Consider the following 20,556-nt stretch of genomic DNA (forward strand, 5'->3'; position numbering starts at 1 on the left):
CAGATCATTTCCTCCCCTCTCTTCCAACCCTCAGCTCATCTCTGTATGATTCAAAGATGCCATGCTCAGCTCCCTGCTGGTGAGCTGCGGTTCCATAGCCTTTCTTAGAGACCCGTTGGTAGTAGTGGGGGAAATCAGCTGTGGCCGAGCTGTAAATTATTCCTCTGGAGGCCTAAAGGGGTGCAGCCTATCCCTCGTTTTCGTTCGCCACACCTTTATGAAGAACCAGTCGGCTCCTGTGGGCCCCTTATCTGTCAGGCCTTAAAGGCCCCAGTCAGGCAATATCAAAGACAGACCACAAAAAGACTGTTTAGTGTGCAGGGAGAGAAAGAAGATGGACAGATGGGGAAAAGGGGGACAAAGAGACAGGAAGGGGCATGAAGAATGAAGTGGATGCGGGAGGAAGTTCCAAGTTCCCCTTAGAAATCACACATCTCTATCGCTTGTAAAATGTCTTTTAGGATTCAGTAGGATCTGTTTGGATATAGTTGCAAACTGGAACCTTCATTTATATTGCAATTTATTCTGTTGACATTATTGGATTTATTTTGCACAAAAATGTTTAAATGGCACTAATATTGGTCAGTGTAAGAGCTTACTGCTATAAAAGACTGTATATTTTCACATAAACTCATTTATTACTTAAACGCACAAGAAATAACTGGCATATTTTTGTACAAAGTTGTTTCCGATAATTGGTTATTTAAACCACAATAATAAGCAATGAGCTCTCTTGAGAGCCAAGATTCTATAGATATAAATAAGTAATATTTTTCAATCTACTTTCTTTTATCTATAGTCAGTTCTTCAATTAAATTGTAATTAAGATGCCATTTTATGCATGTTGAGGTGATCCTGATTCCAAGGATTTTGGTTTGTCTTTTCTTTGCTCACGGTCATGACTTCTGATGCTTTTGTCCTCCCATCAGAACTATTCTCTTGCTGATTTATTTCAGATGGAACATTTAGAAGATGTTTACTTTCTCCATGAAAAGTAAAACAGCATTAAAAAAACGACTTTTAGAGACCTTGACCGCCCCTAAAAGCATTTAAGAGGTTTGCATGCACCTTAAAAGAAATGGAGAGGCCATCTCTTTGCCTTCCCTTCCATTTGTGGTTTTAAACCGTGCAGCATTGTAAGTGCAGTGTTTGAAGCTTTGTTTACATGTTGGACAGGACTTAGCTTGTCTCATTTCCCTCACCCTCATTGCTTCCCAATTTGAAAGAGGACTTTCTTGCATTCTGATTGCAAGCCTGTCCACTCACACTGTCACTAAAGAATACTAATCAGTAAGTTCTCTGCCTTACGCAGTCCTTTTTGTCAAGTATACTACATAAAATGAGATATCTGATATTTGGCTGCAGGGTTTTCCACCAGAAAACTTGCAAAGGCAATTCACCAGCGGTCCACCATATTTCCTTGTTTTGAAAATGTGAAATGTTAACAGAAATGTGAAAATTTGACTATGTAGTGATGTGTTATTGGAAGACATTATTGACAATACTTGGAAACCCACTAAAGAATTCTATGAAAGGGAAACACCAAAAAGTACAACCGAAATAAATAAGATAAAATTTTTGCACTTCAGTTCCAGTGGCTGTTAAAACAAGCTATGTAATGCCATGCACATTAAATAGTAAAATGAATTAAAATAAATATTGCCTAAAATAGACATGTGGTAAAAACAAGTACATAAGCTAAAATGACAGTGAGTTAATTGTACCCTAGTGGCTTCCAGAATCAGTACATCTCAATCCAGTTCCATTCTTGCGAATGCAAAATTATGATTGTTTATGTGGAGTCAACAAATCTGCCATATGTCTGATGCTAACATGTCAATGTGGACCAAAATCTCTTACACCTTGTTCCATTAATTCCATGAAGAATGACAACAGTTCTGAAAATAAGGAAGTATCCACACTGGCATAAACAAGGTGCACCTCATAAAATAATCATAGGGTGGCGTGTTTGTGTTTTGTGTGTGTCTTTTTTTTTTTATTGGAAAGAATCCATGTAAATGTAAGATCATCATAACAGCTAGCCAGACATTTAGGTGCTGAAATGGGTTCAGACAACCCCTCTGGTGCTTTGCACAAGTTGTACAGAACACAAACAGCCACTTGAGTCCAAGCTGAAGCAACAAAACCTTAGAGATGCTTTTCAGGTATTCCTATCTTATAAATTTGACCTCCTTTTCTTTCAGTCAACACTGCTGAATTAAGTGTATTACTGAATAACAGTCCTTTTGTGAGCTTAAATCTGTACATTTCAGATTATCACCATCTGAAATTGACAACAAAAGGAAGAGGGTTTGGGGGAAGGGGCAAAATAAGGACAGTGCTACCTGAAATATTAAAGGTGTCTCTTGTAAATAGACAGTATGCACAAGAGGCTGTGCAACCACTTTCTCTTATCTCTCTTTCCCACGCAGACACACCCCTCTGCCTCACCTGTAGGAGCCTCTGGGATGAGACTGATGAGGTCTAAATATCCCTCTGGCAGGGATGTCTTTGATGGTTGTTGCCCAGCCTACTATGCGCAGGGCTCATCACAAGCTTCCCTCTGGGATGCCGAATCCAAAAAACAGCTAGAGGAAAGAAAGCTGCGCCCAGAGTGGTTTGTGTGTATGAGTTATTTTGGATGCCCAGTTTGTCTGTAAAACCGACTCTGTAAGGTGTATGTGTGCCCACCTTGCTGTTCATCTAAAATGTGCCAATTTCTCTGCTGAAAGGGGACAGAGGATGTGAGTTTTACTGGCAGTTCTCGCCAAACAGGCAGGGTTTTCATTTTGTTCACTGGAAGCCAAGTGTGAAAGTTTGATGAAGAGCAATTTGCATCTCTGGATGACTATGAAGAGGTCGGCTTTGTTTTGTGCCACAGAAAAAGCCATGCCTGCACACTGCTTGGCCCCAAAAACCTGCCCACCCCATCACCATGTGTCACCCACACTTTGCTTCTCCATCTCGGCCCTCCTGGCACCACTCGATCTCCACTTTGGCCAGTGGCTAGTCTGATATTGTGCTGTGAGGCCAAGTGCACCTGCTAGGAGTTTTTTTTTTTGTTTCATCTAGCCTCTGTTTGGTTTTGAAAGTGATCCAAAAGCAACACAGAACCTCTGTGCAAACATGTCCAAAATTGGATAAATAGGTGAAGCCAGTGTGAAACTTAAAAAAAAAACAGACTTTGTTCTGTGGAGTAAAATTAAATCTTTCACCTCAAAGCAGAAATATATAAGACAACCGCCTTTTGAAAGTTCAAAGATGCATAACAGATCTTTTGGAGGAAAATTCCTTATTCCGTTACTATCAAACTGTTCTCTATTACCATCTCTAACCAAAAAACAATTAATGAAGATGGAAGGCATTAGATGTGGTGGCCCAGGGGAAAGACAGGGTTCTTTAGGATTTGTGTGTGTGTGGTAATGGGGCTAAGAAGCGAGCGTCTGCTTTGTATTTGTATTCTGGTGGCCAGGGGTATCCGTGGATACACCTAGGTGACTGGAAAGCATGCAGAAGGAAGAAGCTTGAGAGCAGTTATTTCTTCACCGTGGCCCTGATACCCACGATGATTAAAAGAGCTTCTCAGTTCTAGGTAACTTTAGGCCATTTCTGTTGAATCCGTTCTTGTTTGTAGCTGCATCTTTAATGGTTTGTTTTGTGTAACTGGTAAGCAAATCTTAACCATGTTTCTGTAAAATGCATTTCTTTTTTATGTATTTGTCATTAATTTAAATAAATACATGAAGTCATATGTCCTGCTGGCAACATTTTTGATGATTTAGATTTTCAATTCATTTTTATATTTGAGTTCCTTTAAAAATGCATCTTCTGTCAAACCCCCATTTAGAGCTTTATGGAACAGTAGTTAGTAGCTATCTGTTTATATGGATTTTCTTATCTTTTTGTCAGACATATGTGTGCTTCCTTGGCAGCAGACACAGACCTAAAAAACCTTGTTGTATAGATCATAGTGTACACTTCTGACTGAAAACTCAAGAAAATGGCTCTTTGAGTTGGTACCAAAGCATACTTTTGCCATGTCAAAACTATTTGAATCTCAACATTTTCATTTTGGGTCGAGCAAAGGCTAATTTATTAATCTTTGCACTTCTACTCAAATAATCTTTAATATCGAGGTTCTAAAAAGAGTTGACTTGGCGTACATGATGCCAGCCTTTAAAATTGGGACCAACTTGAGGCTTGCCGTCTAAATAAGAAAAGTTAAAAGATGGGAGAAAATTACTGCTGCTAAATTTTCATAATTGTTTGGTCCTTATTCATACTACTAGCTTTTGGAATCTTTGCCAGTTTTATATTTGTCTTATTATTTTTTACTAAATTTAATTTTATTTCTATTCTATCATTTATCTACCTGTGATGCTATATTTTGCAGTTTGCACTTTGGTCAGCTCAGGGAATTGTAAATGTGCTGTATAAATACACTTTGACTTGACTTGACTAAATCTCCCCACATAAACGAACACCATTTCCAGAACCCTGTCTGGGTAAAGTTGAGATGTCATTCGACTAAATCTGAAAGAAAAGCTCCTTTAACCCACTCATAGTGTAGGATGATTCATAAATCAATGACGCCCAGTACCTCTCCTTCTGTCCTCGTTCGTAATGTTCAAAAATCAAGCAGCTTTGAGGACAAAATGAAAAGAGCTTAGTCATTGTTGAACTTCATTCATGTGGGTGACGATGATCGGGTATCTTGGCCTTGAAGGGATTATCAGGGAAAATATGATTACTCAGACAATATCAGCTGGCTTGAGACAGAGCTGGAGCACTAAAACATGAAGCTCTGTCATTATTGAATCACTACACTTGCTGAGCTACCTTTGGCTCTGTTGTAATGTGACGTCAACTTTTTATACATTCTCTAAAAAACATGGGGTTCATAATATTTACCTATCTCTTAAAGAGTTGTATTGTGAATTCATAATATGGATTCTCAGAAAGTCAAAGCAACTCATGTTATGGTTTTCTAACAAGCCGTCAATGAAACCATCAACACAGATGGCAAGTCTTTGTGTAATCAATATAAAGCATTTTTTTTAAATTATTGAGATGCACCTGTCTTTTATCTCATTTATGGCCTGCTCAAAAATGCAAAAATGAATTTCAAATAAACTATAAGAAAGGCTCAATATATGTAATATTTAATTTTTTCTGATAGAACTAGGAACACTTGCCTAAACATGAAAAAAGACATGTTCATCAACACAAGTATTGAATCATAATATCTGCAAAACATCATATTTAACTTAAACCCAACAGATTTGTGATGCTTTGCAAAGGTGAGGATATTTCCACTGAGCATTTATTCTCATTTAGTGACAATTTAATAATTTAATGTGTTTTTTGTGTGTAAATTTGATCAGCTATTGCAAGCAGAGCAGACACAAAAGGGAGAGCTGACAATTTTCAATTGGGGAAATAAATGTAGAGGTAAAGACGAGTAAAAGGCTGAAGATAAAGGTGGAAGAGGACCATAAAAGTAACGGGAAATCAAGCCACATGAGAGACAAACAAAGGAGAAAATGCCATGTGCTGTCCTGTGTTTTTTTTTTTTTTCCTAATAGAGAGAGGAACAGAATCGTGAGAGGGGTGGGGTCAGCATCTAACAAAAACCATGATGATTGCCTTCTGCCGTCACTTCTGGGCAGTCAAAGCAACTAAAAACATGTTGGAACCTTCATTTATATTTTTCTGAAGATAAAATAAACAGCAACATAAAACCTCTGTTGGGATTTTTAAGTAAATAAAGGCACACAGACACACAAATGATCCTGGTGACCTTTGGGAGGCTCTTTGTTGTTTCCAAGCTGAAATCATTTGGAATTTAAATTATTTTTCTTTTACAGCATCAACAATAGGAATTTGTCCTCCTGTTTTGTCTGTAGATGCACAGCAGGCTTTATTGGAATGCCCTCTTCCTTCCTCTCCTCCTTGTCCCCAGCCACTCCCTCTGGCGAGTGCTGATTTTTGATAATAAGCCCAGTAGTAGCCGTCACGTGGCCTGACCAGCAGTGCGCGGCATGTGTGCTGGTTAGGGACTTGAATGGCGATGGAGGAAGTACAGGGCTGTACAAGAAGGGAATTAGAAGACCCACAGTGAGCACTGATTCATACAGCCAGCGGGAATGTTGTTTGCTGGTACAAGACTTTTCTTTTGTGTATGTGGAGGCGGCTCCTGAAACATTGCCTCTTTTTGCTCGTCAGTCACTTACTAGGATGATAATTAAAGATTCGACTTTATAAATTTGAAGAAGTGCTGCCACATCCACAACAGTTATGTGGGGTGCCACATTCGTAATTTGTGTTTATTAATTACCTTAGTAATGAAGGTTGTTGATAATTTAGCATGTGTTCTTTGAAAGCAATAACAGGTGAATAGTTTGTCATTTATTAAAGTGTGTAAGGCAGAAGCAGTGGGGCATCTTTATTTCTTCCTGTTGTGTCTTTCGCTTAGACGTTCACGTAGCAATATTTGTGTTCAGATTGTGTGTATCTTTGCATGTGTAGGTGCAAGGGGGTTGGACAAACAGAGCTTCCAGATGACACTGTATGTCCCCTCCCCCAGGTTTCACAAGGGTTTTATAGATCCAATGGGACAGTTATGCGTGCATATGAGAAAATTTCTATTTGTGTGCACACTATCGTCTCTTGAAGATGTTTTCCTCCAACAGATTTATTTTTCTGTTTATTCTTTTTCTTCACAGTTAAATGTTTAAAATCATAAAATAAAATTTAATACCAGGAAAATAGAAATTTTCCAAAAAGCTAGTCAAAAATCCTGGCACTTTGTGAAAGCTAATCATAACCCTTCTGACGTCATGACGTAAACTAAAAGTGACTTATTGGGTCATGATTTGAAGAACTTCAAGAACACATGAGAAACAAAGTCAATGACATCTATTATGTGAAAGGTTTTTTTAAGGCTTTAGGTCTCCAACAAATCACAATTGGAGGCATTGTCCATTCCCTTCCTGTGGAGTGGTCTAGTCAAAGTCTGGCTTTAATTGCAATTGAGATGCTGTAACGACTTAAAACAGTGGGTGGACTAAAACGTTTCTGCAAAGAATATTCACCATTTTAGTCATACCTATATGTTTTTGATTGACAAGTTTTGTGTTTTTAACCTCCGTTGGTTGAAGCAAGTAAATTTAGTACCACTCCCTCAAACTAATTAGTGGTTGGTGTGTTTGTTGTTGTTATTGTTACTTGGTATAAAATGAATTGCTTATCATGGCATAACTAAAGATCTATCTATCTATATTGGACCAGTTTTCCATTACATCAATGTAAAAGTTGGATCTCAACTGATGTGAAGACAGTTTTCACCAAGCATGGCAGAAGTTACTATATTTAGGGGGCTAATAGAAGCAGGTTACTGCAAGTAGCTTTTTTTTCCCTCCACAAATGACATAATTATGTGAAAGTGACATCTTTATTTCTGTAGTTTATCTTTGATATTTTTTTGTCTAAAACATTTAAGACTGACAAAAGCAAAAATCTAATGGAATCTTTAAGGGGACAAGTACGTTTCACAGTAATGCATGTATGTGATTGTATAGCTAATGAAGTCTTTTTTCCATGATAAGAAAATGTTTTATTCCCCACAACATAGCCAATTGAACAATTTGAACATCAGAAATACCAATATGAGCCAAAGCAGACACAATTATTGTTTTGGTTAATATTCCACAGTCATCCAATCATTTGTTTTCAATGAAGACAAAAGGCAGATTTGCAACAGCTTTGGAGAAAATCTGGAGAAATAAAGCAAATACTGGAGATTTTAAATGTTAATGTGAAGTGGAGCAGACTGAGAGTTTTTATGGCTGATATCATTAAAACGATGGCCATGTCTAGGAAAGAGTGTCTGATACTGAGCCTGGAGTATTGGGGTAAGACGTGGGGGAGGGGATCGTGTGTGTGTGTGTTGGGGTGTGCAGGTATGGGTGTGAGTAAGAGGTTTGCTATCGGTGTCTGAGTGTTTAATAAATCAATGCAGGTCGAGCCTGAGAGCGAAATGTCGCCTAAATGGTCTGCTGTTAGTGGGGATTTGTAGAGTCAGAGTGTTTTTAGGTGTACTGGTTGAATGCGGTACAATGAGATGTGGCTGTACATGTGTCACTTCTAATAAACGATACAGAAGCTGAGAAAATGACCTCATACCCAGACGTCTGTGAGTACAACCCACTCCAGCTTCTTTTACCTCTCCCCCTTGTGGAGGACAGAATTTGTATAATCCCAAATGTGAGTTCAAGAGCCATTACAAGGTTCCATCTGACTAAATCATCTAAAGGAGAAAAAATCTAAGGAAAAAAAACTGGCTCTGCTTGTTTTTTCCTCACCACGTGCTCCCTTGGTGGGCCCTTTTGTGTGGTGACTTAATTAGCAGTCTCTGAAGCTACACCAGTGCAGCATACAGGGGCTCCAGTCTCAGATCTCTGCACTCATGATGGTTTGTCTAAAAAAAAGTTAAGTGTGACGTCCAAAGGACATGAGGAGATGGAGAGGGAAACTAAAAGAAAAGAAAAATAAAACGGGAAAGACATCTATGGTAAAAAGGAAATAATTTTATTCATCTAGATTTGCACTACCTACTTCACATGTTAAATATGTGGAAGACAAACACAAAATAATGCATAGCTGCAAAAATTAAAGGGCAAGGATACAAAGGTAAAAATGTTTAATCTCAAAATTTTTAAAAGATAATAATAGAGAAGCCTGCACTGATCTTTGAAGTTAAAAAATATTGAGTACTTTATGTTGATATTTCACATAAAATCCAAATAATGTGTACTGACATATCTAGTTGTAAATTGACTAAACTTAAAATGATTTTTGGGGTATGAATGGTTTTCAAAGTACTGTCTGTATATGTTGGAACATAAAAGTAAAACAGACAGACTGACACTTTTCATTTGGAGGAACCATGTTCATTTCACTTGAACACTTTTTATCCTCATTTTGTCTTTGATCATCCCTCGTGCTTTGGATCTACTCGTCTTCATTCAGCTCATGTTTCCTTCAACTTCAAAAATAATTTGCAGAGATCAAATGTGACATGAAAGTAAGACAGAGCAATAAAAAGGGGGGCAAGCATGGAGCTCAACTTGGAGGGTCTTTGTGACATGTGTCTGATGCAAATCTTGTTGTTTTGGGAAGATGTGAAAGTGTGTGGATGTACGAAACACAACCTGCAAGACTGTCAATCTTATCAGAATGCTCAAGAATTTGAGTTTCTTAGCCAACATAATGTTAGAAAACAGCCAAAGTGATCAAATAGATTTAAAAAACTGTTTATTATGTATGTAACTGTTGCCATCATAAAACTTGTTTAGGTTAAACTCGCCAATCAAGATTTTCAGGTTTGTGAGCTCATATTGAGACATGAAGTCCCACTATGGTCACTTCATAGTTTAAGGTTGGAATAGTTGAATTAAAAAAAGAGAAACAAAGTCAAGGCTTCATTGCAAGTTTGGTAAGTAGTACCTTCAGACACCTCCTCTGTTAGTTTTATTTTATTTTTGTTCAGTTTAATATAGATGGCTAACAGGAGCCACAAGATGACTCAGAATATGCACCGACATCACACACTTGTGCATTCATACTGATGGTTTGTGTTCATTGACTTGAGAAAGTCACATTTAAAATGAATCATCCACACAATGAAATATGCGGTATGAAATAAAGCTTGAAAATTAAATTTATGTTTAAAGAACAGAAGTTTGAATATTTAAGTCAAGTCTGTAGCTGAGGAAGGAAATATCTGGTAAAGTGCTGGGAAATTAGGCTGCCATTTTAAAGTGCTAATATTTGGTCAAGGTGTCTAGCAAACAGGGTTGACTTTCAGCTCATGCCCATATTTCTTTTCTTCATTTGAACAGAAAGATCAGGCCACTAGGTAAACCAAATAATGTAAGCTTGTCTTGGACGTAAGCATCTATTGTTTGCCATTAAGTTCCCCTATGATAAAACTTGTTTGAATATTATGTAAAACAGGTTTTTCATTAGCTTCCTCTGGATGTTGCTCCAAATCAGATTGAACTAAGTCATATTATTTGGCTGCAGGAGCTTGAAACACAGAGGATGTGTGGCGACTTGTTTTTATTCTGAAATCGGGAAAGAGAGATATGGTTGTAAACAGTTTTATCTTTCCGCACACAACAAAAAAAGTGATTAGCCTCTGTGACTGCATGTCTTTCTTCCTCAAAGTCTCTTTTGTCAGCTTATTATTTTTTCATCCTGCTTTAGAAGCAGTAAGTGTATGATTACCACATGATTTTTATCTGCATTGCACTTTATTGCAGTTCACTTACAAACAAGAAGTGATGGTTTTCCTGCATTTAAGAGGGTATGTTTTATGCTGTTTGTGTAAACTATAAGCTATTAATATTTTATCCCAACCTGTTTGGATTTCAACCACCCTCCTCTCCGTAGAGCCCTATCTGGACTTAAGACAGGGGTCTGAGGCGCCTTGTTTACCAGGTTTGGCTGTAAGCATGTAGGCTTAAACCTGCCCAATTCTATCAAATCCATACTTTGCTTTTATTGTGATATTTTAATTACTTCTATTTTCACCAAAATCTTATAAGTTTCACATTTGTATGCAATTTTCTCAGGAAAAGGTATCTCATAACTTTATACAGAGATGAACCAAATAGTCACCTACTTAAATGTCAATTCATGCAATAATAAGAAATCCAGGGATATGAACTTTCTGAAAAAAACTTCAGCTGTCTTCCCTTCTTGTCGTTTTGAAGTTACAGAGTATTTGAAGTTGCTTTCTACCTTTTCTTCAGTTCTCTTTGATCTTACCCCCCGCTGGTCTTCAGGGTCGTTTTTTACCAGATTATATGATTCAAATGTCACCCAGGCGCTCTAGGTCCTGCCCAGTTCTACTCGCATCTGGTGCACAACATAAATGATTCTCTTGTTTTTTGTATGTTTTTTGCTTCAAAAAGTTATTGGCCTATAGGTCTGGTTCTCTTGAGCCCTAAGAAGGGGCTCATGAAATGGTAACAAGCTTCTTTGAACCTGTAGGTGGTATTTGATGCTGAGAAAGCAGCATAGTATATTGTGTGTTTGATCAGACTGCTCCCTGGAATACAGGTCTGGGGTTCACGTCACATTGCTAGCCTTTGTAGTGTATGGATCTGAGTCTACAAATAGACTATTTCATTTATGCTAATTCATTTTATTGGATTATTAACTCTATTTTGTTTTCATGTCTTTTATTAAGTCATTAAAGTATAATGATAATATATGAAGTGACTTAAAGATTATTTCAAATATACTGTTGAGAAAGATTAACTTTGAAAAATTTTTAACCTCTTCGTTTCCATTTCTGTTGCAATTACATTTTTTTGCAGTTAGTTGGAGGACAAAGCACTTTTATTCATATTTATTTTTTATGTACACGTATTTTTGCAGTTGGTATGTGAATGAGTTACTTAGATTTTAACATAGTAAAGTTCAGCCTTACAAAATCTTCGGTCTCGTCTTGCAGTCTAAGCGAAATTGCTGTTTCTGCTTGTTCACAGTGACTTGGTAGCCAACTGATTATTGGGAAATTCAATGAGCCTTTAATCTCCTCAAAAGACCAACATTATACTTGTCTATGTTAGTCATCACATTTTATGTTCTCCTCTCCCCCACATTTGTGGTCTAACCTCTACCCGCTGATTAACGGTCTCTTTCCTCCATCTGACATGCACCGTTCTTTAGCTCTTTAACCGATCACAACAATGTGGAAGACCATCTATTTCTTCTCTTCTTTCTCCAACATTCAGCACACTCGTTTCTTTCTCACTTTCTGTAGTTTTTCTCATTTTTCTTCCTTTTGCTCTCTTGCCTTGCTTGCTCTTTGAGGGTCCTGTTCCCTATAGTTGTTCACAGTAATAGAAGAACTGAACCATATTTTTTTCTTTTTGTGTTGTTTTTCTGGCATGCATTGTTACAGGACATTTTTGTACTTACAGGTGACGCTTTTCATGTTTTCTGAAAGGAAGTATGAATACATTCTCTTTATAGAGTTTAAAGGCCATATATTGCTGGGTTTTGCAAAGCTTTCATATTGTTTTAGATTAACAATGTAACAAATAAAAAAAACAAAAAACAGTCTAATTTAAACACTGGTTACAGTATTTACAGGTTGTTTATCTACATTGTTCTGCACTTTTTAATCTTTTGTGAGCCATTTTGGAATATGTACACCCAGATATCATGTCATGCACCATCATTTTTTCAATTTTCCTTCTTGTTAAATATCTATATTGTATGTTTCTATATTTAATATATTTGTAGGCAGTTTAAAATATCTGTATGTTTGCTGTTCGACATGTTTGCTTTTGTCTGCACTAAAATAGCTGAAAAAAAAAAGAAGTCACATTGGTGTAACGATAAACCCAGGTTTAATACTAATCCAAGGTTTGATTTCCTCCAATGTAGGTGACCAGAAATAAATATAAATAGAGCTAAATATTATTTTTGATAGTAAGTAGATGGAAAGGTTTCCACTCAGCTCACTTAATATATCTGACAAAGGTAAGACATTTGATTTATTTTTTTTTTTCAAGCATAAGTAAAAATTGCATGTAGCAAGTCTCAGAGAAGGAAATCCACATTTTGGTATGTGGAGTGAAAAGATCCTGATTACAGGTGACACAGTGTTCCCTTAGTTATTTATGTTTCGGTCACTGTTTTATTTCTGTATTCCTTTTACGCCGTGTCTAGCGGAATGGAAAATTGAATGACTTCAAGGCAACAGGATGACCTTTACTTGTTCTCGTCTTGAACCAGTGTTCCAAAACATCTTGGCAGTAATACGTAGAGGAGAATCCTAATAAGCTGCAAGCTTGTGCAGGTTGGTTATACTCGAGGTGAACATCAGTGGGTTGACTTAGTCACTCATTGATCCCTGGGGTTTTCAGAGTGACAGTTGCTGAATGTCAGCAGAGCATTAACATTAAACATTAACACAATGATATGTATTTAAAGGGTAGATAACTGCTAATCTACCCAATGCTTTCTCACTCTAATGCATTAGTAGAGCTACCGATATGTCAATGAATTGACACTGTCTGACCTATTAGAGGTGCGGCATTAAGAGTATCAAAATCAGAGCAGGATTTGTTAGACTTAGATGTATAGTTTAAAATTGGTTTAAAAACCATACAAAGGCCTACAGCAAAATATTAAATTACATTTGCTTTTGGACAAGAGATAAAGGCAGTTTTAAAATGACAGTGTGTCCATGTGATATAATTGCATAAGATTCCTGAGCACAAGACAATTGCTCCCAATTTCTCTATGAGGTATAAAGACTAGCTTTAGATTAAGTCCCAAAAGCTTTAATTGAGTGGTTTAATTGAGATTTGACCAAGTCTGACACATTTACATTATATTAATTTAAATGATCCCTAGTAAACTATGCACTGAATGAATATTCAGTTCCGTGTTGTGTCAGAATATCCATTAAATCACCATTATGGTCTCTAAGTCGTCTTTCAAGTAAAACGTCCAGCTTGATATTCTACATTAGTGTCACGTGTTGGCTTTTATTTGTTGCATCAGGTAGCTGTGTTCCTTTGTCTTTTTTATGCTGTTCATTCACAAATGTTCTCTAACAAATTTCCTTCAGGAGAACAACTACATTTGTAATGAGATTAAACTCTGCAGGAGTGAACTCTTTTTAGTAATTTGGGGACTGCTGAAGCGGTTTTCTTTCCACTAAATTTGATTTACAGTTTATAAGGGAGTTAAAAGTGACAACTATGTATCATTCTTCTTTCATTTTATGGATTTTCGTGTTGATCCACAACATAAAATCCCAAATAAACACTGGACGTTTGTGGTTGTTACATGGCAAAATGTGGCAAAGTTGACACATTTTGTGGTAAAGTTTACACCGGGGTAATTTTGTTTTACATATTATCTGATCATAATGGGAAAATCTGTCACAAAGTCCTATCTTTCTGATCACATGTAGAAGTATGCCATGAATAGGTAACATCAGTTTTATGTGGTGTGGTTGCTAGATGTTACTTTAACTTTTATGAGCAAAACCAAGTTGTTCTAAGCTTTATGCCATGATTTCAGCAGAGAAAGTCCTTAGAGGTGCAAAGAATTAATGCATGGTGTAAAGGCCAGCAGCACCTGCCACCCTGCAAAGCTATTTATGATAATGTATACCTGTAACAGCATAATCCTTCACTTGTCCGGAATACATTATTTAATACCTGTGAATTAGCATTCACATTGTCAGGAAAGCAAAGATCAAAATAAATGTAAATAAACTGAATGTCATTATGCCAAAGTCATGAAATGAACAGGACAATAGTTTGCAAAACATATAGAATAAATACCTTAGAGAACTGCAAGTGAAGTGGGATGATGGGGCAGAATTGAGCTTTTGATGGTGCAATTTAAATGTGAACAAAGTTATTGATGGCTCAATAATGTCGATAAAATCTGCCAGGAGCTACACCGGTGTGTCTGTTTCTCACATACATATTCATCACTTTTTCCATCAGGAGACGGGGGACTAAAATAAAACGTTACGTCTCCACTCTAGGTGGAAGGGTGGATGGTATGTAGGCTGTGTGTGTCTGCATGATGGGGTGCGTGTGTGTGTGTTTGTCTAAAGTGCTTATACATCTTCTCTTTCTCCACATTCGCTCTCACACCTCATAAGCCACATTCAGACTGTTCCATATGGATGACGCTCGTATATGACAGTTCTTGGTCGATCAGAATTCAAATATAAGCAGGTGTTTGCGTGTGCATCAGCAAGTTTTCAGAAGCGTTGAAAAACATGAACAGACTTTATACATTCTAGTCCATCTACATTGTTTGATTCTACAGTTAGTAATCATGTTATGCACATCTTTTCAATCAAGTCATTGATGTGAATCTGTGTTGCTAATTGAGTAAAAAATTTTACATTTACTGTCGGAGCAAGAAAAAAAAGTTGAAGTTATTTTATGTTTTTGGAGTTCCCTAATAGACTGTACTATATGAAAATGAAAGAGCTGGTACTGAAAACAGGCTTTCCGATTCTTAGTTAAATTAAGTTCATTTTAAGATGCTTTGAGACCTTTTTAAGAATATAATTTAAATGTTAGGTTTACATGAATTACAAAAAAATAACATGGGCACTGTAATTTAAAACTTGTATAAAAATTGCATTCCTCACCGGTCATCATGACAAGTAAAATAGGTTTCAATGTTGAGAGAAAATAAATTTGTCCTCTTGACTCCTCTATGTATTTTTTTCTTTATGATTTCAACATTTTAAGAAGAATTTAAATTTATACATTGTCTGTTCAAATACATCAGAGTAGAGCAGGGTGAGGCAGTGATGTGTTCCACAAAGTGAATGCATCAGTTGACACTTGGCCACTGTCTTATATTGGTATATATACTATTGTTTTATATACTAGTTTACATGAAGGACTAAAGTCAAAATTATTAAATATAGGACTAGTCTCTAGTCTTGAAGAAATCCATTGCAAGTTTGTGATTGAATTTGTTTTATCGGTATACTTTTTTTTTTGTTTTGTTTTTTGTTGTTTTTTTTCCCACTGTTGAGCATTTAAGCTCCGGACACAGAAAAATTGAAATAATAGTCATATCACAGTTTTAACTTTGAATGTGTTTGCCTACAATATCTTCCAGAAATGTAAAATTCATATTGTATTTGTTGATGGACACAAGCTTTTCAGTTCCTTTCACCCGTAGATTAAAAGGGCAAGCGGAATCAAATTTCATTTGCTCTCTAAGAGAAAAGAAAGATTTGTTGGAAACTGATGGGATTATATTTACAAGCCTCTTTATTTTAATGAGTCTTTTGTGTTCATAAACTGTATGTTGTATCCCTGTCTTTTACTTTCGCTCTTTTGCACTTTCCTCTGATTTTAAAACGTTGCTTTTGAAGATTAAGATGACCTACATCAGGTGATGTTACATGAGTGTGAAAGGAAATCCTAATTTATGGATATTTGACATGAGGCTTATTGTGATTTAAGATGCCACTGACTGCACTTTTTTCTTTTCTTTTTTTTTACTTCCGAGGGGACATTCCTTGCATGCTCCACAAATCTCTGTTATCAGGCTATAAGCAGAGATTCAGTGAAAGATGGAAAAAAGGAAAAGCAGACAGGAAGAGATAGGATTTATGCTAACATGCTGGTAGGAATGAAGGGGATTTATGTGATCCTTTGTGATGACTGATGGCATTACATGAGACCCTGCAACGGCAGTGCATTTCCGTCACACATTTTGTCTCTGTATCCCCGTTTTCTCCATCCTGCTCTTTCTATTTACCTTTGTCTGTAGCTCGGACTACTCTGCAAGTCTCCAGGGAAATGCTGCTGATTTATTCTAGACCTACACCTTCTTCAGTTCTATCTCTCTAATGTCTTCAACCCCCAACAAGCAGCCTCTTTTCTCTTATAAAAATCAATATTGTGTGTTTGCTGGTGAGCGTGTGCACATGTAATTTATTCTTCGCCTTACATTGTAAGCAAAATTTCATATACATATAGAAAGGATCTATCTCCACTGCTGCGATGGTGTCAGTTTTCAATGCTTGTACTTCATAATTATTGCTCCCAGAGGTGTTGTCAGTCACACCAACACTGCAGGACGTCATGCACTATACACAATAAACTTCAAGCTAATAAGGGTCCCGCTTTACAAACAAGAGGATATACTGCCAGGGCTGGAGCAAATCATTGTCATTCATTAAAATGAATCTGTGATGCAATTTACTGTAAATGTTTTCAACACAAAATCCTCCACTATTCTAGAGTGTCCTTTGTTAGGGGAACACATCTTTCATAAACCTACAAAAATGAGGAAATTTGACACCAAGTGAAATCTGTGTGCTAAGTATAAAACTGTTAAAACACACTTGTACAGACACAGTATACGGTCAGATTTTTTTTCTTTCAAAGTAAAGCGCAGATGCACAATTTGTCGAGTTGTGAGTTGAAAATGTAAAGGAGAAGGCAACAATTGGAGAAGGATACAGTCAGTTATATACAGGATGGTTTTTAAATTAGATATTCTCTTGTACAGAGCAGAAAAATGGAAGTTACACTTGTCCTTCAAAATACATTTTGCACATCCGGTCCTTTGCTAAGAAAAGGAATCTTGGAATACAAACATAGTTTGGACAGAATACATACTTTTTGACATGTGATTTCACCTAGCATATGTCCCTGACCCAAAGTTGGTGTGAAAACATAATCTTTGTCAAGGAATAGTTTATCGAAGGCCTCTCAACCTCCTACATTCTAAGCTGCTTGTGAACACAGCACCTGGAACGCAGCCGGCGACAGTTTGAGTCAAAATGTTACTTGCTTATGATTAAATAAAAATTTAACTGGAAAATTGGTTTGGAATTTTAGCTCAGGGATTATCTTTTGACTTTTGTCGGATTTAAATTAATTGGCCTTTTTGAATGAATTTTAAGATGTTTCTTTTCTGCTCATTTTTGCCACATGCTGTTAGTGTGTACATTTGTCACTGATAAGACAGTACTGTTTTTAAAGAGCAATAATGCTGTTAATCCAGTGTATATTAGCTACAGGATTTCTTTTCGCAGGTTTATCACAGTAAACATTTCTTTCATTTCCACAGCAAAGAAGACTTGTGCGACCACTGACTTTGCCTGTAAGAACGGACAATGCCTGCCTGCTAGGTGGCGCTGCGACGGAGAACCAGAGTGTGCAGATGGTTCGGATGAGGCTGATGCAATCTGCAGTAAGTAGCTTCACAGATGCATTGCATGTTCAACAGGCGAACTTAACCACACATGTTGATAAGCGGTTCCACAAAAGCAAACACTGATATAATGACAGATGGAACAGAGAGTCAGGTAGGTCAACACCTATTCCCACATACACAGTTGACACGTCTCACATGTGCTAACACATGTTGTGTGAGGGCGTGTGTATCCGTGAGTTAAAAAGAAATCAACTTGCATATTTTAGAGAGCATAAACATCTGCATTACATCAGCAGGTTTTTTTTTCATACAATCATTCTGGATTCTTGACAGTAGTTCTGTTTTGGTAACACTTTCGTCACTCTCAAGGATGCCCATTCTTTGTGCTTGCTGCACTTTGCAACCTTCCATTCCTTGAACACTACATCAGAAAATTGCTTTCAGTTGGACTGCCGTACGTGGTTTAATCAAGGTCAAAAGAGTGAAAAAGATTTTAACTTCTTTTACATCATTTCCACACAGCTAACATGAAAAGTGGAAAGAAAGAATTTCTAATTATCTCTATTACTTTTACCTTACTAAGCAGCTGATCAGAGTAGGAAAGACCAATATTTTAAAGTTTAATGAAGTAGTCCACAGCAAAACTTATGTATATATTTTGTACTACTTCACATACCTTCTAAAACCTTTAATAGACACTTTACTGCTTGTGGTTAGATCTGTTACTTGAGAGACTTATAATTACAACCACAAAGCTAGACATAGGCAGTTATTAATTACATTAAGTCAGTTACATCTACCTGAGGAACTTTTGGAGAAAAAAAACCATAGTTTTACTGAATAAATGAGACAGCAGTTGCAGTCAAATGTATTTATTCATACAGATCAGAAACGTATAGAAAAGCTGTTGCATTTGAAGCTAATCATTATTGGCAAACAAAGATATCCTGTATTTTGTTATTTTTGCTAAGCATTGAGTTATTTATTTCCTTCAATCCAAGACTTCAATTGTGTCCTGTTCCTGGGGTAAGAAGTGTTTCCAACGAAGCAATTGCTGTTTTTCTTTTTTGGGGTGTTTGGAGGCATCCGTCTTTTCTCCTTGTGTACTTCCACTCTACCCAAGTTTCTTGCATAGATGATCTTTGTAGCAAAACTGCTCACAGTGTCCTTATGCATCCATTTACTTCACAGATGCAGGACTGGTGAGACACTCATCAAATATATGTCCTGGTTCAGAGCTAGAAGTCTGTCTTTCCTCTTCAGTCTTATCATTCAACTCTCACACTACAACCCACATCCTATCTGGCACTTTTTCATCAATATGGATCTCAAAGAGGTGATCAAAGGGGGCTTTGAAGATCCCCAATGATAAATTTGATTGACAGAGGCCAAGAACGTGTGTGGGTTTGCATACGAGCACATGCATTTTCTAAAATCTTAGAGTGTGCACACTGGCATAAGTATGTGGGTAAAACTGGAGTCAATACTTGTATTTAGTATTCATCGCAAGGTTAAAATCTAACCCATTTCATCAGATCAGTAGACTTGTGGTTTAGTCTCATTATATCTAATCAGGGTCAGACACGGAGAGGTTCTCTAACTCTTTCCAGATACATTGATCACGTCAGGTCTATTATGGTATTCTACATGCATTATGAGGTAAAAATAAAACAGTGTTGGAACAACAGGAACTGAAACTTTGCATTTGTTCATATTTGTGTACTTTCCTCATTATTTGGCCTTATTTGGTTATTTGTTTATTTAAAGATCTCCATTAGTCTCTGTCATAGTAGATACTATTCTTTCTTGTCTACTATGACAGAGACAAACATTACAATAAAATCATACTTTTACAAACCTTGCAAAAAAACATATAATGAATCATTCGACTCGGGTGACTCAGATGGATCTAAAAGTTGCAGGACACCAAACCTTGAGACCTGGGTCCATGTGTAAGGGTGACATTAGGCAACATTAATCAGGCCATTGCTGCAAAAACAGTTAGCACTTGCATGAATTCTGCAGCAGTAGCATATATGGGCAATATTGCATCTTTAAGTTACAGCACTCATGGTACAGAATCTTTTGACATATATTGTTGGCAAACTGTCTTAAATGATGTACAAATTACCAGGGTTCAACAATCTCGGATAAACAGTACCACCTGTTCCTTCCAGAAGCATCTGCATTGGTTGTTTCTGTACGTATTTTAGTTTTTCCCTCTCAGCACTTTCTTTGTGTTGTTGAAGACCTTTAAATATCCTTCTACCAGCCAACAACTGTGCGCACCAATCTTGTTTCTGTCATTTTGTGTGCTACTTGTCATCCACTTTCTGATCTAAGTTCAGTTTAAGTAATGCCTTGATGGAATTGATTGCCCTGGGAGAGAATCGATGGGTTGATCCCTGAGACTTTTGCTCGACTGCTGATTAACTATGGACCGCCAATGATGGCTCTGAAACTCACGTGTGCAGATGCGCACACACCTACGCACAAACACCCCAGTTGCTGTGTCGCTCTCTGTAATTACACACTGAAAAAACCTGGGCCTGCGGGGAGTTCTGGAAATAAAGCTCAGTAAGACAAGCAGTGGTTCATGCATGATCTTATGACTTTGTGGCTTATTAGTTATTGCAGTTGTAGCATCAATTTTCAAAAACAGATTAGAAATATTGTGGGGCATCTGTATTTCAGAGCCAAACGTTGTGTCTGTTTACCAATCACCAGCACATTTCTCACAACATAATATGTTATCAGAAGATTTTATAGTATTTAGCCATGCAGTCGTCATGCAAGTCTCACTTTTTT

At 37.0% G+C, this 20,556-nt stretch overlaps 1 protein-coding gene across 4 annotated transcripts in view; it reads left to right on the forward strand.

The window, feature by feature from the left end:
* Positions 1–20,556, forward strand: part of LOC102225371 (low-density lipoprotein receptor-related protein 8-like) — a 158,789-nt gene that overhangs the window by 55,431 nt on the left and 82,802 nt on the right. For all 4 annotated transcript variants that reach the window (XM_014471049.2, XM_023339613.1, XM_023339612.1 and 1 more), the window contains exon 3: positions 17,662–17,784. In XM_014471049.2, the coding sequence (XP_014326535.1) occupies positions 17,662–17,784 (123 nt within the window). The remainder of the gene's footprint in view (positions 1–17,661; positions 17,785–20,556) is intronic.

The sequence above is a fragment of the Xiphophorus maculatus genome, chromosome 9 (genome assembly GCF_002775205.1).
Source record: "Xiphophorus maculatus strain JP 163 A chromosome 9, X_maculatus-5.0-male, whole genome shotgun sequence".
NCBI lineage: Eukaryota > Metazoa > Chordata > Actinopteri > Cyprinodontiformes > Poeciliidae > Xiphophorus > Xiphophorus maculatus.